At 42.4% G+C, this 13,708-nt stretch overlaps 1 protein-coding gene across 6 annotated transcripts in view; it reads left to right on the forward strand.

The window, feature by feature from the left end:
• The window catches only part of DPP6 (dipeptidyl peptidase like 6), a 483,312-nt gene that overhangs the window by 397,786 nt on the left and 71,818 nt on the right, over positions 1-13,708 (forward strand). For all 6 annotated transcript variants that reach the window (XM_080974041.1, XM_080974043.1, XM_080974040.1 and 3 more), the window contains exon 7: positions 4,540-4,621. In XM_080974041.1, coding sequence (XP_080830167.1) covers positions 4,540-4,621 — 82 coding nt within the window. The remainder of the gene's footprint in view (positions 1-4,539; positions 4,622-13,708) is intronic.

Below are 13,708 nucleotides of genomic sequence, written 5' to 3' on the forward strand. Positions count from 1 at the left end.
CTGAGCACCAGCCTGCTAGAGTTCAGCATGCCAACTTGATGGACACCCAGTCCCTACTGAATGAATCTCATTAACTGATTGACTCATATATAGGATTTTGGATTTCAGTCTATATCTTTAAATTTTAATTTTGCAAAATGTTACATATGCATCCATATACTTCACTGTCCTCGTCGTGCACCTGATAAACCATTCATCAAATCAGTGTGTAGACTTGAGGAAAACCAATTCTAAGCACATTTGCTCAGAAGTAAGGCATATATGCATTCAGTGAGACTTACTCTCAAACGAATAAGCATAAGACTGCAGCCTTGGTCATCTTCATGGTGCCTCAGGACTGCAACAGAAGATTAGAGTGTTAGGTGCTCCTGTACAGGGTGCTCTCTTCCTGGACAGTCCATTGCAAGGATTGCTGTCAGGGCAGGATACTGAGGCAGAGGTCCAGCAGAATGAACAGAGGGATTCCCAGTCACAGCAGGGTTGGTTTTATTTTTATTTTTTGTTTGTTTTGCAGAAGGACGCAATGATCACCCTAATTCAATGACAAAGATGTTTCCAACTGCCTCCTAACCATTAGCTCTTATCAGCCATTAAACAGCAATATACTTAACCACTTTAACAACTTGTTATCTCAAAAAGAACACCTTAACTCTCGCCTTCCCTATTAATTGATATCACTTGCAAAAATTAAGAAAGAATGTAAATAAACCCTTGACTGATCTTCGTGCATGCTGGCTTCTATAGAGAAGTCAGCACATCTTCTGGGTGAAGATTATATGTGAAGCTCACACCTTTTGCACAGTGACAAGAGTAATTATACTCAAAATATCATGGCAGAAATGAAGTGAATGGAAGGCAAATTAATTAACTGAACCCTGGCTGAGTAGTTAAATACTGAAAATAATAAATGATCTGGAACACGAGAGAAAAATGAATGAGATTGTTGGAAACATGGATCTGCGTTCCATGATACAGTGGCATTTCAAGTCCACCTTCCAAATGCTTGTTGATGTGCCTGTGTTCTACAAATAAGACCACAAGGGAAGACTCAGAGAAACAACAGAAGAATAGAAGAATGTTTATTGAGTTAAATTTAATTCTTAGAGAATACTAAGGTCAGAACCAAGAGAAGAGACAGAAGGTTCAGCAAGTGGTAGCCTCCACATTCTGTTCTCCAGCTCTCATCAGCCCCAGCCAGTATGGCCAAGTGGTCAGGGATGATGAGAGTTGTAGACCCCAACAACGGCTGGAGGGCAGAGCAAGGTTGGAGAGACTCCTCCACAATACATGACAATCCATTTCATGACTTCCATGACTTAGAGCAAGCCCTGATCTCGGCAGGGATTGTTGACTCTGGGTTCAGTTCAACCTCTGAGTCACCTCTCAGATGAATAGGTATTTTGAAAGAGCAGCACAAGGGGAAGCTGCCCTGAGGAAGGAGCTGGGGTTTGACAGTAACTCAGATCTCTTAAGTTAATTCATGGCTAAAGGCTTAGACTCAAGCCTTATTGAATGGAAGAAGAAGAAGCAGGATTAGAAAGCATTGTAGATGGTATCTCATTAGCCCAGGGACAGGGAACCTGTGGTTTTGCAGGTGCAGTTGGACTTCACAACTCCCATCAGTCCCAGCCAGCATGGCCATAGGTTCCTTAACCTTGAATTAAGAAAGAATAGTCATTTTCCAGGTGTTGAAATTGGTACAATAGAGCAAAATGTTCATTGTTGCACAGGCTTACCCCAACATCAGTTTGGTCACATTGTTTCTGCAGGTTTTTCTAATTCTTGAAACATAAGATTCCCTTACTGAGGTTGACCAGAGGCACAATGAATTGCTCTGTACATCAAAAGTAACAATAGTTCTTCTCCTATGAACTTTCAACTCTGTTGAAAACTTTTTTCTGCCTCTAGCCTTTCCAGCTTGTCTAATCATAAACTGAAAAGGAATCGCTCCAGTTTAAAAAAAATTGAGACCAATAAACCATTGTTACCTGCAGTGATGCTGAGCCAGGCATCGCTTGGCAATGTATTATTCACCTGAATGCTGCAATATTATATTTCTCCCTCATCTATTGTTGTTTGCAAAGTCACTGTAGATTTTGGAAGCAAACCAGAAATGTTTTGCAGCCTTGCTTCATCCACAGGCATCAGAAAATTAACCAGAAGGTAGATCAATAGCTAGAATTATTTCTCATCTTTAAAAATAGATAACAGAGAGTGACAGGGGAGAGAGGGAGGGAAACAAAGCTCTTAAAAGCAGCAGAACTTGTATATGGCAGTTAGAAAAGGGGGGAGCCTTCATTCATCTGTGTTATGTTACCCCTTATCCGTTATCAAAGCAGGTTTGTGCTTCAGAAAGATGATGCAGTGAATGGAACTGACAGGGCCTGTCTGTTATGTGCTCTGGATGATTGCTTATAATTGGGACTGTGGCTTCTTGATGCTACATTCGTTCCCTGAAGCTTTAGTTACAAGCCTTAAGTAAAGTGTACAATCTGTTGATTTGGAAAAGGTGTAACATAACATTTTCTGAGCAAGAGGGAAAACGCTTGCCCAAATATTTTTATTAGGCAAGAGAAGGTCACGTGTTCAGAAAGCCTGTTGAAGATTCTGGGGCGGGTTGTTGTTGTTTTCTGCCCTCTACTAGGGTCACTACCATGTGTCCTACTTTACAGTCCTCTTTTCTTGAAAGACAGTCAAAGGACAGCCGTCTGTCTGAAGGTGTCCTCTGTCCAGTCCAAGTTGACTTTGAAGGTACAGAACCATAAAAAGTTCACAGCTTCAAAAGTCAGCAGAATATGTGTCGTATTTCTACACATAATTTTCTCAAATGTGTTTGAGAGGATGAACAATTCCTTCTATGGTAGCTGATTCTAAACAGCAGCAGAACAAATGTGGGTGTCTCCCATGATGCTAGGTAGATATTTCATAGCCAATTTTAATGAAAATATATGGAGAGCTGCATATTTGCAAGCTTTATGCTGACTAAAGCATGGAAATGTAGAAGGAAGTCTGTGCTCAGAATTTGTGAATTCATGAGGCCTGTGTGGGTACCTAAGGGAAGTGGGTCTGACTCTCTTTCATGTCTACAAGGCAACTTTTTCCGACACAACCATTTCATTCTCTCTCCACAGCACGATCTTCATATAGATTTGTTAGAATAGTTTTTAATTTAATTGATAACCTGGTGTTGTGTGCAGTCCTTTGCTGATTACAGGGGAAACTCCCACTTGCCTGCAATAGAATTGGCAATATGTGCATCTTGTGCAGTTGTAATGCACGCTGGAAGTTTTTCCAGGAATAAAGCCTTAATTCCCCCTCTGTGGATGAAGTGACTGGTTCAAATGAGAGCAGCTTCTTAAAAAGGGACAATGAAGTAGAAGCAAGGTATAATTTTACTGTCCCTGTTTTTGTGCCTTAAATTCCCCCTATTGCTTCACCTTCTTGGTAGGAAAAGCTTGCCTGAATTTCTATGTGTTAGACAGTTGCCAGCAGCAATAAAAATTAGCAACCTTGGTTGTGTGTGTGTGTGTGTGTGTGTGTGTGTGTGTTCGTTCGTGTGTATCTTCCTTTCTCCTAAGCACAGTTATAATCACAGCTTGTTCTACATTAACACTGTTTAGGGGGTGAACACATGGCTTGAGATTGCTAGCATCAGTTGCTACAGAGTGGGCTGTCACGGTGCATTACTTACTATCTCTGTTTTATCCCTTGACATACTGAGAAAATGGGCTAAGTGTACAGGAAGAGAGTGGCATATGGTTTCACCTCTGTCTCGCCCAACCTGCCATCCAAGTGACTGCGCTAACACAAAGCTGTTGCTACATGCGACAGACGACCATGGCAGACTTAAGACTGGTATCCACGTACCTGGGGCTAAACCTCATTGAACGCAGTGGGACTCCCTTCTTGTAGGCATGCATATAATTTCACTGTCCCATCCGTATAATCTGCAAGCCTCTTGAAACAGCATAGTTTGCCCTTTCTGTGCAAAAACATTATGCCTGCCACATGGATAGCTCAGTTGGTTACAGCGTGGTGTTGATAATGCCAAAGTTGCAGGTTTGATTCCCGTATGGGATAGCTGCATATTCCTGCATTGCAGGGGGTTAGACAAGAAATTCACACTAAAATGCTGGATTTTTTTTCCATGAGAATTTTTCGGGGGTGGGGGGAGGGATATCACAAATTACTGCACAAATGTGGAGAACTGACTCTATGACTGGAATAATGTGAAACCGAGAGAACCAAAACGGACACACCCTCCCATCCCTACTCCTAACACAACACACCTTGCTGCATTGTAATCAGCATCATGGAAGCCAGAAGGGAAAGTGTTTGCAAGTTTGTGGCGATAAATGCAGGGGAGGGGTTGTCCACTGCTAAAAGTGGGATGGTCAAAAGGGCTCTTTGGACACACACAACCTCTTGGAGATAAACCGTAAAGTAACGTTTTGGATACTGGCTCTTGTAAAATTTGATCCCAGGTATTAATGCAGCTGAAGTTCTTACTTCTCCCTTTTCTTTTCTTTTTATCTACAGGGAACCTCAAAATTTGTATCCTCCCGAAGTTAGCAATACAAAGCTTCAGTATGCAGGATGGGGACCCAAAGGCCAACAGCTGGTAAGGAAACCTTTTGCAAGTGGCTGTTTCGTTACAAAATCATTTGCACCAATGTGAGCCGCAGCTGTCAAGAAGGTAGTCGGGTATCTGCACACAGTACATCATGTAAAATGAGAAGCAGCACTGAGATGTGGATTAGGCCAAACCTGGCTCTGCTTCTCCAGTTGTAAAATGGAAGTCATGGAGCTGTTTATGAAGTTTATCAAGAACGGGGTGGCAAACACCTTTTGGGCTGCGGGAGCATTTACGTGATTAAAAACAAAGCACTCATATAAAAATTGCTCTGCTAGATAAAATCAGAGGTCTGCCTAGTCCCAGCAGCAGCCAGCCAGAGGCTTCTGGGAAGCCCAACAAATAAGGCCACGGAGGCAAGAGCCTTCCCTGTTGTTTGTCCTCCAGTAACGAGTATTCAGAGGTAGAGTGCCCCTGAAACTGGAGGTTCAGGGATAATGAAAATGACATAGCAATAGGAGCCTTTTGCATTACAGTAAACGAATTAAAGCACATACTATTTCTATGCATTCCAGAGTCCACAGCTGGACAATACCTTAATAAGGGGCAACCAAAATGTCAGGAAAGTGAGCAAGGTTTGTAGTTCACTGTTGCTCACTGTTTCGTGCCATTTGTGGTTGGTTCTAATAAAAGGAACCTGCTTCCGACTGAGGCAGACTATCCCTCTGCTGGGAACTGAATTTGGGTCCTTCTGCATGTGAAGTAGATGCTCTCCCACTGAGCTATGTCCCTTCCCCAAAGTAGGTATTGCACAACTCCAAATTTCAGGGGCTTTCTCATGGAGTAGCATGGCTTCCTCATCTTTTTTACGTGCCTTGAATAATTTCGAAACAGGCCCTCTTCCTGCAGACCAAGCAAGCAGTTTCACCGCTGATAGAATCGTGGGGTGGGGAAGTCTCTGTCTTGCACAGGAGGCAGGGATGGGGAGGAGAGGAGAGAGAGGAAAGGAAATGCTGATGGCTCAGTCTGATCCTTTGAGGATGCTCTGCGATGCTGCCAGTCTTGTGCATTGTGTTTCCCCACAGCTCTTGTCGGTTTCCTTTTGCTCTTTGTGATCATTGGATTAACACCGTGTCACATGATGCAGCTGTGCATAAAATAAAGCACTCCTGCAATAACCAGAGACTGCCTTCGGGAGCTCTTGAAGGAGTTAGGAGGGAGAAAATGATTTACTACTATTATTCAGTTCTTTAATTGGTTTGTTTGTTTTTGCTTTCTACGAACGGAGTGCATCTGCAGTTGAGACTGGGTGATTAAATTATGTGCATTTCTGTTTTCAGTCTTGTGCATTAGTTGGGCATGCAGGAAGTCCTATCTGGGTCCCTCCTCCACCAGCAGTTAAGATGGAAACAACTGCACAGACTATAAGCTGCAATAAGCTCTGTGGGGAGAGTGTTCTCCTTTTATTCTGCACAGTACCTGCTTTAGGGAGGAATAAGCCTCAGTTTCCAATTTGGTGCTTAGGGCAGGCAATAGAATGATACACCATGGATGTAGACAGCTCATCAACCAATCCTGCATGTATCCCTTTCTGTCCTTACTGATTGCTGTGAAAGCAGTAGGTGCTGCCAGTGTTTACTTAAGGCGCTGACATACAAATAGTTTGCGTTCAGTGAAAATTTTCAGTCTTTCCTTGCCTGCCTTGGAAACGGTGGGTGTTCTAGAAGATTCTGAGATATTACTCATTGTCCAGGCCTTTTGAGAATGTACCCTGTAACACAGCCAATGCTCACTCGTGGCTCCATATTGCACACAAGTAAACCATCCTAGTGGTGCAGCAATAAAACTGCTAGCACATTTGCAAAGCTAAGCAGGGTATGGTATGGTTTCAGATTCCTTTTGAGATTCCTGGAGGTTGGACTAGATAACTCTCAGGGTCCCTTCCAACTCTTCTATGATTCTGTGATCATGCTCACATATTGTACCATTGGTAATTGTGAACAAGTCTACTTCCAGGAAAGTTTATTCCCTGTAACTGATCTTCTCATAGATAAATCCCTAATTAGGCATGGTAGGGATTCAATTAAGTTTGCATATAAAGGTGAACCTACCAAATTCATCTTTTTCCAAAACAATACACAAATTGAAACACAGTCATCCTTTGAAATTTGCACTTATTTTGCAGTTCAGCTCTCAAGTCAAGCAATGTGGAGAAGGCGGAAGGAGAGTGTGACAACAATTGATATTCACACTTCTAAAAATTTGCGGTATATTTCTCCACCCAGGCAATGTGTAGTTTGCATAACAATGTACAATGTACAGTGGTACCTCGGGTTACATACGCTTCAGGTTACAGACTCCGCTAACCCAGAAATACTGCTTCAGGTTAAGAACTTTGCTTCAGGATGAGAACAGAAATCGTGCTCTGGCAGCGCGGCGGCAGCAGGAGGCCCCATTAGCTAAAGTGGTGCTTCAAGTTAAGAACAGTTTCAGGTTAAGAACAGACCTCTGGAACGAATTAAGTACTTAACCCTAGGTACCACTGTATAATGTTAGAAAAACAATATACAAAATTGTGTTCTATCGAGATATTTTGCTATGCAAAAACTGTGTATATTGGGCAAAATTGCATACAGAACACATGTACACTGGAGAAATTAGTTCTAAAACAGGGTTTCCCAAACTTGGGTCTCCAGCAGTTTTGGAACTACAGTTCCCATTATCCTTGACCATTGGTCCTGCTAGCTAGGGACGAAGGGAGTTTAGTCCAAAAGACAGCTGGAGACCCAGGTTTGGGAAACCCTGCTCTAAAATGTTTGTGCATTTTCATGAGGACTTTTATTTAAACAACCGATTGAAAACTTCTGTGGAAATGTAGACAACTGAACTTAAGATTAGAGGAATGAGAAACTGAGAGTTACCAACAATGACAAATTTGGTCATCCCTGATAGTTGCTGAATGAACACCTGCTATGGGCTAAAGAGCTGCGTTCTCAACCGAGTCACAGCAGCTGCCTTCGCCCCAGGTGCATCTAACCCCTGCCTCTTTTTATGGGCATCAGCATTCCAAAGACAGGGACGGATATCTCTTCCATGATGCTGCTGTCCTTTAAAGTGAAAATTTATGGGATTGCTCACGGCACCATCTACACACAAAGCATGTGCTCTGCCACTGAATTGCTAGAGGCACGGACTCTTACATCTGGACCGCAAGGCGGCAGCAGCACTTCTGACACTTCTCATTCATTATATTTTTCACTGACTTGAACTCAGGCCTGTGGGTCTCACTGAGTCTGAGGAAGTTGTACAGGGCAGTTTTTGGAAGTGGGGAAGAGCCTCATGAAAGGCTCTTTGGTTGCCGATTTCAATCCAGCCAGCTCTTTCGATTTGTGCATGAACATAAACCTGGCGGGTGTGTTTGTTTTTGAGCCGGGTTTCCACAGAGCCCGCACCATTAACTTTCCACGATTTGATTCTCTCATATCTTTTCATCTTTTCATTTGCGGTAACATCTGAGTCAAAATTAAGCTGCAGTCCGCCATGTGTCATTAGGTTGGTTTAGGTGACTTGTAGGAGGCGAGCAGGAAGCCAGGAATGGAGCATATCATAATCATTAATAGCCATACCTATCTGTTCATTTGGAGGAGACGTCAAAGGGATAGCCTCAAGAGAAACAATCCATTAAGCAATTGGGAAAGGGGAGTCTGTCAGGGCAAAGGAGGAATCTCATTATGGCTACTCTTAGCTTGAGGAAGATGTGAGGAGCCTAGAATTTTGCATAACACCTAAAATGGTAGTTTTCAGACTCTGTGCTAGGACGGGCAGCCTATGATAAGGTTACCAGACATCCCCATTTCCTGGGGACTGATTTACAAATCAGTCCCCTGACAAAATCCATCTATTTAGTAGGGAGTTGAAAAGTGTCCTCGGATTCATTGGAAAAAATCTGGTAACTTTAGCCTATGGCTGTCCAGAAGATGCTTAACTACAACTCCCATCATCCTTGACTATTGGCCATTCTGACTGGGGCTGAAACTTGAGGTCTAGCACCATCTGGAGGCCACAGGCTCCCCAACCTGTTCTAAGGAATACTGGGGTTCCTCAGAAGCATGTATTTGGTGAAAAGATCAGAAATGGCGGACAAGCTTCCTGACAGCTGTACTGTTAACTGCCAAAGTTCATTTATTTTTATTTATTTGTTTCATAAAATTTATGCACCACTTGATTGTAAAAAAACAACAACACTTCAAAGCAGGTTACAAAAAGATAAGACAGTAAAATCAAGAAAAAACAAAACGTTACTTTAAAACGTACAAAAGTTAATATACTAAAAAAGAATAAAATTGCCTCAGCTTTCTAAGCACCTAAGGTAGGCTTGTCTAAAAAATAATGTTTTTAGCAGGTACCAAAAAGTGTAAAGTGAAGCCGCCTGCTTGAGCTCAATAGGCAGGGAGTTCCAATGTTTACACCCTGCCACACTAAACGACTGAGTTCTTGCAAAGTTCTCATTTCTTGGTTCAGATTATGAATTTACTATGCTGTGGTGCTCGCATGTGTTAATAATATAGAATCATTTACTTGACAAGTTTGTTTGCAATTACAAATGGAGAACAGATGTGGTTTTAAGTCTCTTTTTCCTCCCACCCCACCCCACCTCACTAACCTGAGCTCAAAGCAAGTGAGACCAAAAGGATTGTTTTTTAAACCTCTAGGAATCAGGGATATTGAGGCTGCGGCAGTATAATAAGGTGCAGGCAGCATTACAGGTCATTTTGGAACTCTCAGAAATAAATCATAATTTAGTCCTGGAACTGTCCAGTGATGCTCATAATTGCTGACCCAGTTCTGAATCTAGCTGAAGGGAGCCAAGCTCAGCACGGCTGCAAATGTAGTGCGTCCATCATCGCCAACTTTCCCATACAATGTGCAGCTACACAGGAGTGTTGTTTGTACTCCAGGGTGCACTCTGAATTCATGCAAGTCCTAAGGCAAGGCTAAGGAAACTTGGCTGTCAGTCGGCATGGATTGAGTGCTAAGCTAGACACAGTGTTAGTTTTATGAATATAATTAAATTGCCCACTTTTAAATAGCAGCATTGGGATGGAGGAGGAGGGGGGGAATCAGGGCACATAAACCTTCCTTCCCCCACACTGTAGTCTGATGAAGATGCCCCTGCTATTCTCCCCCAAGAGAAGTTTTGTCTCACCCAGACACTGTGGTGTCGATCCTCATATTCCGCTCCCTAGCAGCCACTAATGCATCACCGAGTAAGCGGAGAAAACATTGCAAGTGTGTACCTGGACTCGCCAGCACTTGTGTATGTCCATATATACACTGCTGATAGCTTTAGGATATTTTGCTGGCATTATGATATGTGCTTGTTATGGATATGGGTTAACCTTATGCCCACAAGAAGCCCTCACACAAAGGAATAAAGAAAGCTTGGTTTACTACATGAAATAAGACTGACGATATATAAATGCTGCTTCAAACCACAAAGTTACAATCTAAGCAGGTAGCAAATCCTGCACTGCATTCACTCCTTGATTAAAGAGTAAAAGATCCCCTAACTTATTCTAAAAGGCCTACAGAAATGTCAGCGAGGCAATTTTGCCATAAACCCACACTAGAAGTGGAAAGAGGGGCGAAGAAGAAAGTATACCTGTCCTTAAAGTGAAGCTTCTGGGGTAAGTGCTTTCCTGTTGGAACTAGAAGAGGTAGCCAACTACTGGAAAATCTGGAGTTTTAATAATGTTCTTGGCTAATGCCTCCTTAGTAGGAGGGGATTTGAGATGAGCAATTTTCTGTCTTTCCCTCAGAGTTCCTGCCCATTTCTGACCTTGCTCATCCTGGTGAGAAAAGGACAGAAAACTGGCCATCCTGTTTTGCTTAACAAAAGGGTGAGACTTTGATAGCGAGCCATTATCTGAACCCAGGCCTCATAGCAATGCTGTTATGGGTTCTCCATCTCTCCCTTGGCTTGAACTTGTTGAGTCATCTCACCAGAGGTTGCCTAGCAAGACTCCCAGGGCTTCATTATTTATGCTAACCATGAAGCCATCTTCTCTCCTTATTCTAATGTCCCGTTAATGTAATAAAATATTATCAATGAAGCAGCATGTTTCATTTCACATGAAGAGATCTAATTTACAGTGGTGCCCTACATAAGCATCAGTGATATTAGGTTACAGAATACAAGATAATCCATCATGCAGAATTTAAAAGCACAATTCAGGGTTCATAATAAAGGACACATTTGCTGATACATACTTTAAGTAATATAACAAGGCAGTTATCATTTAAAATGACTACTTTAGAAGCCTGGGATGCAAAATTGTATCCAGCCAATATTCTATTCGGACGCATTGAAAGGCTCTTTTTAGTTCTGCAAGGCAGCTGAAATGAGCTGCAGAGATTTCTTTAAAAGTGTCTAAATTATTGCAGTTGCTTGGTTGCAAAGCCCAAGTTATAGTTCTGAAGAGAGAGAGTGTGTACATTCGCTGGGGAGAGGAGCAGGGGGCCGCTTTCAAAATATAAATGTGCTCTAGGATGTATTTATAATGCTCGAATGACTGAGCCGTGCAAAGGAGGCTTCACAATCAGTGTTACAATGACATCTGAAAAGTAGATGGAGAATACAAGAATGAAACATCTTTTCTTCAGTGTCTGCTCCAAAAGGAGGAATTTTTGAATTAGAGTACCATAAAATTATTCCTGCCACATCTCCTTCGTATATATTGAGTTTGGCGGCTTACAGTTTTCACAGAATAAGCTTGAAATCATATACAAGAGATCGTTCTAGTTTTAAAGAGGATATGAGTTACTCTTACAAACAAACACCTTTTCCACAACTCACCAACATTACAGCGTAAGCACAATTAAGGCAAGCTGTTAGAACTGGTTGGAATACTGTAGCAGACACATCCTCAGCAAGTAATGTCAGCCTTTAATACATATAGGAAGAAGCCATAGCTTAGTGGCTAAAGCAGAGGTTTTCAGTCCTTTTGAGTCCACGGCTCCCTTGACCAACCACATTCTTTCTGCAGCATCCTTGTGGGGCTCAGGAACCCAGTTGTGTCACCCCTTGCCTGCAGAGCTGGCAGCCTCTCACCCTTTTTTGAACACCCTCCCTTGTGGAATGTTCCTTCAGCCTCCTTTCCTCTCCCCTCTCCTTGGAAGTTCTCTGGGCAGCCACTACTGCCGCCCCTGGCCTCTGAGCTGCCCCCTTGCCCCAAAGAGAGGTACCTCCTCACACTGCCCCACAGGGGCCTGAGAAGCACCCCCTGGCCAGCCCCAGAGGCACCGTAAGAGCTTGTAACCAGGGCTGCTGCAACCAACAGCTATCTAAGCCTTTGGGAGGCCAAGACACAAGAGGGCATCAGAGGAGGGAAGGAAGGAAAGAGGGACAGAGGCCAGTGTTGCCCACCATCATTCAAGGCACCCCAGGGTGCCACGACACAGTGGTTGAAAACCACTGGGCCAAAGCATTTCTTCTGCAAATATTAAGGTTTCAGTCTCAGACCCTTCAATCTCCAGTTAAAAGCTGAGAACAGACAATAATTCTTTAAATAATTCAAAGTGGTTTCAGTAAGATTACCCTTTACATAGCATGGACATGGACATATCTCCCTGATGCTTCTGGTCAAACAGGTATCTGAAATAATATACAAAGCAGCACCTGTTTACCAGATGCAAAAATGGGATAACATACAACATCTCCTTCTGCTTGCCTTCAGTTTTGGGAGTGCGGAGGGGGTCTCCAGCCTCAGATTGTGTTGCTGAGAAATATTTCTTGCTTTATTCCAGTCCAGGCCTAGATGGTTCCAGTGGCAAGATTCTGTGTAAGTTACACCTTCAGAAAGGTCTGTGGAGTAGCTCTGATGGGACTGTACCACTTAAGGAATGTGAGAAAGGGGCTGCATATTTCAGTGACCATCTGCAACTGGAGGTTTCTCATTTAGTATTCTTCCTGCTTTGCCACTCATATATGCTTTGAGAGTTTCTGGTGATGGAAGCCTGCAAATGTGCCATTAGTACTTTCAAATATGTCGTTTGTTTTCATACGTGAAATCTATAGGGGAAACCCTGAAAAGGAAGATTGTCTAAACATTGTGCAGAACAAGACACAGGCTGCACCAGCTTTGCCTGATACAAATTATGGGGCATTTCACAATTATGGTGACTTTGCAGAGCCTGTTTTGAAATACTTGAAACTAATAATTCCACTAACCTGATTTGCTAGTTTCCAGAAGCAGAGTCAGACATGAAGATCTCTTTTTTAAGAATAGCACATGGCCACCATAATAGGGAAATTGGACTTCTGTTTTACTTTTCCAGATATAATCTAATTTTAAATGTTCGCATTAGTGTGTAGCACATATATAGAGTATCTTGCACTGCGGTCCTCAGCATGTTTTCTTGCTAGTCCCAGTGAACTGAATGGCTTTTACTCCTATGTAAGTGTTATTAGAACTGCAAACTTTAATGACTCCCTTTCATCTGGGGCAGATACCCACATACGTGAATCTCCTTTCTGTTGCTGTGTATTAAAACTGATTTCCTCCAATTGGAAATCCTTCTGCCAGGCTTTGTCCTTTCATGGCATGAGCCCATTTAGAGCTTATGCACATGCCCATTCTTTGGCATTGACACTGAATGTGTCTCTGTGAATATGCCATCCACCCTCCAAATCTTCCAATGATTATATTGTGCTATATCAGGTTGCTGTATGAGATTTAAAATTTCTTGATATAGTAGTACACATCTCTTTGCTGATATGTGTTTATGGATACACACTCCCAACACTTTGTTGGGAGTGTTTAGGGAAGCTTTTAATGTTTAATAGGTTATTGTATTTTAGTGTTTTGCTGGAAGCCACCCAGAGTGGCTGGGGAAACCCAGCCAGATGGGCGGGGTATAAAGAATAAATTATTATTATTATTATTATTATTATTATTATTATTATTATTATTAATTATTAGGGTTCTGGTCAACTAATTTTTACTCAGAGTAGACTCGTTTAAATTAATACCCTTGAGCTAGTCATGTCGATTAATTTCAATGGGACTTAACACTGAATTCCTCACATGGCAACAGGGATCCGGTAACTCCCTGGAGCTGTTTGTCACGGCAAGG

Source organism: Podarcis pityusensis (genome assembly GCF_964106645.2).
Source record: "Podarcis pityusensis genome assembly, chromosome: 12".
Taxonomy (NCBI): Eukaryota; Metazoa; Chordata; class Lepidosauria; order Squamata; family Lacertidae; genus Podarcis; species Podarcis pityusensis.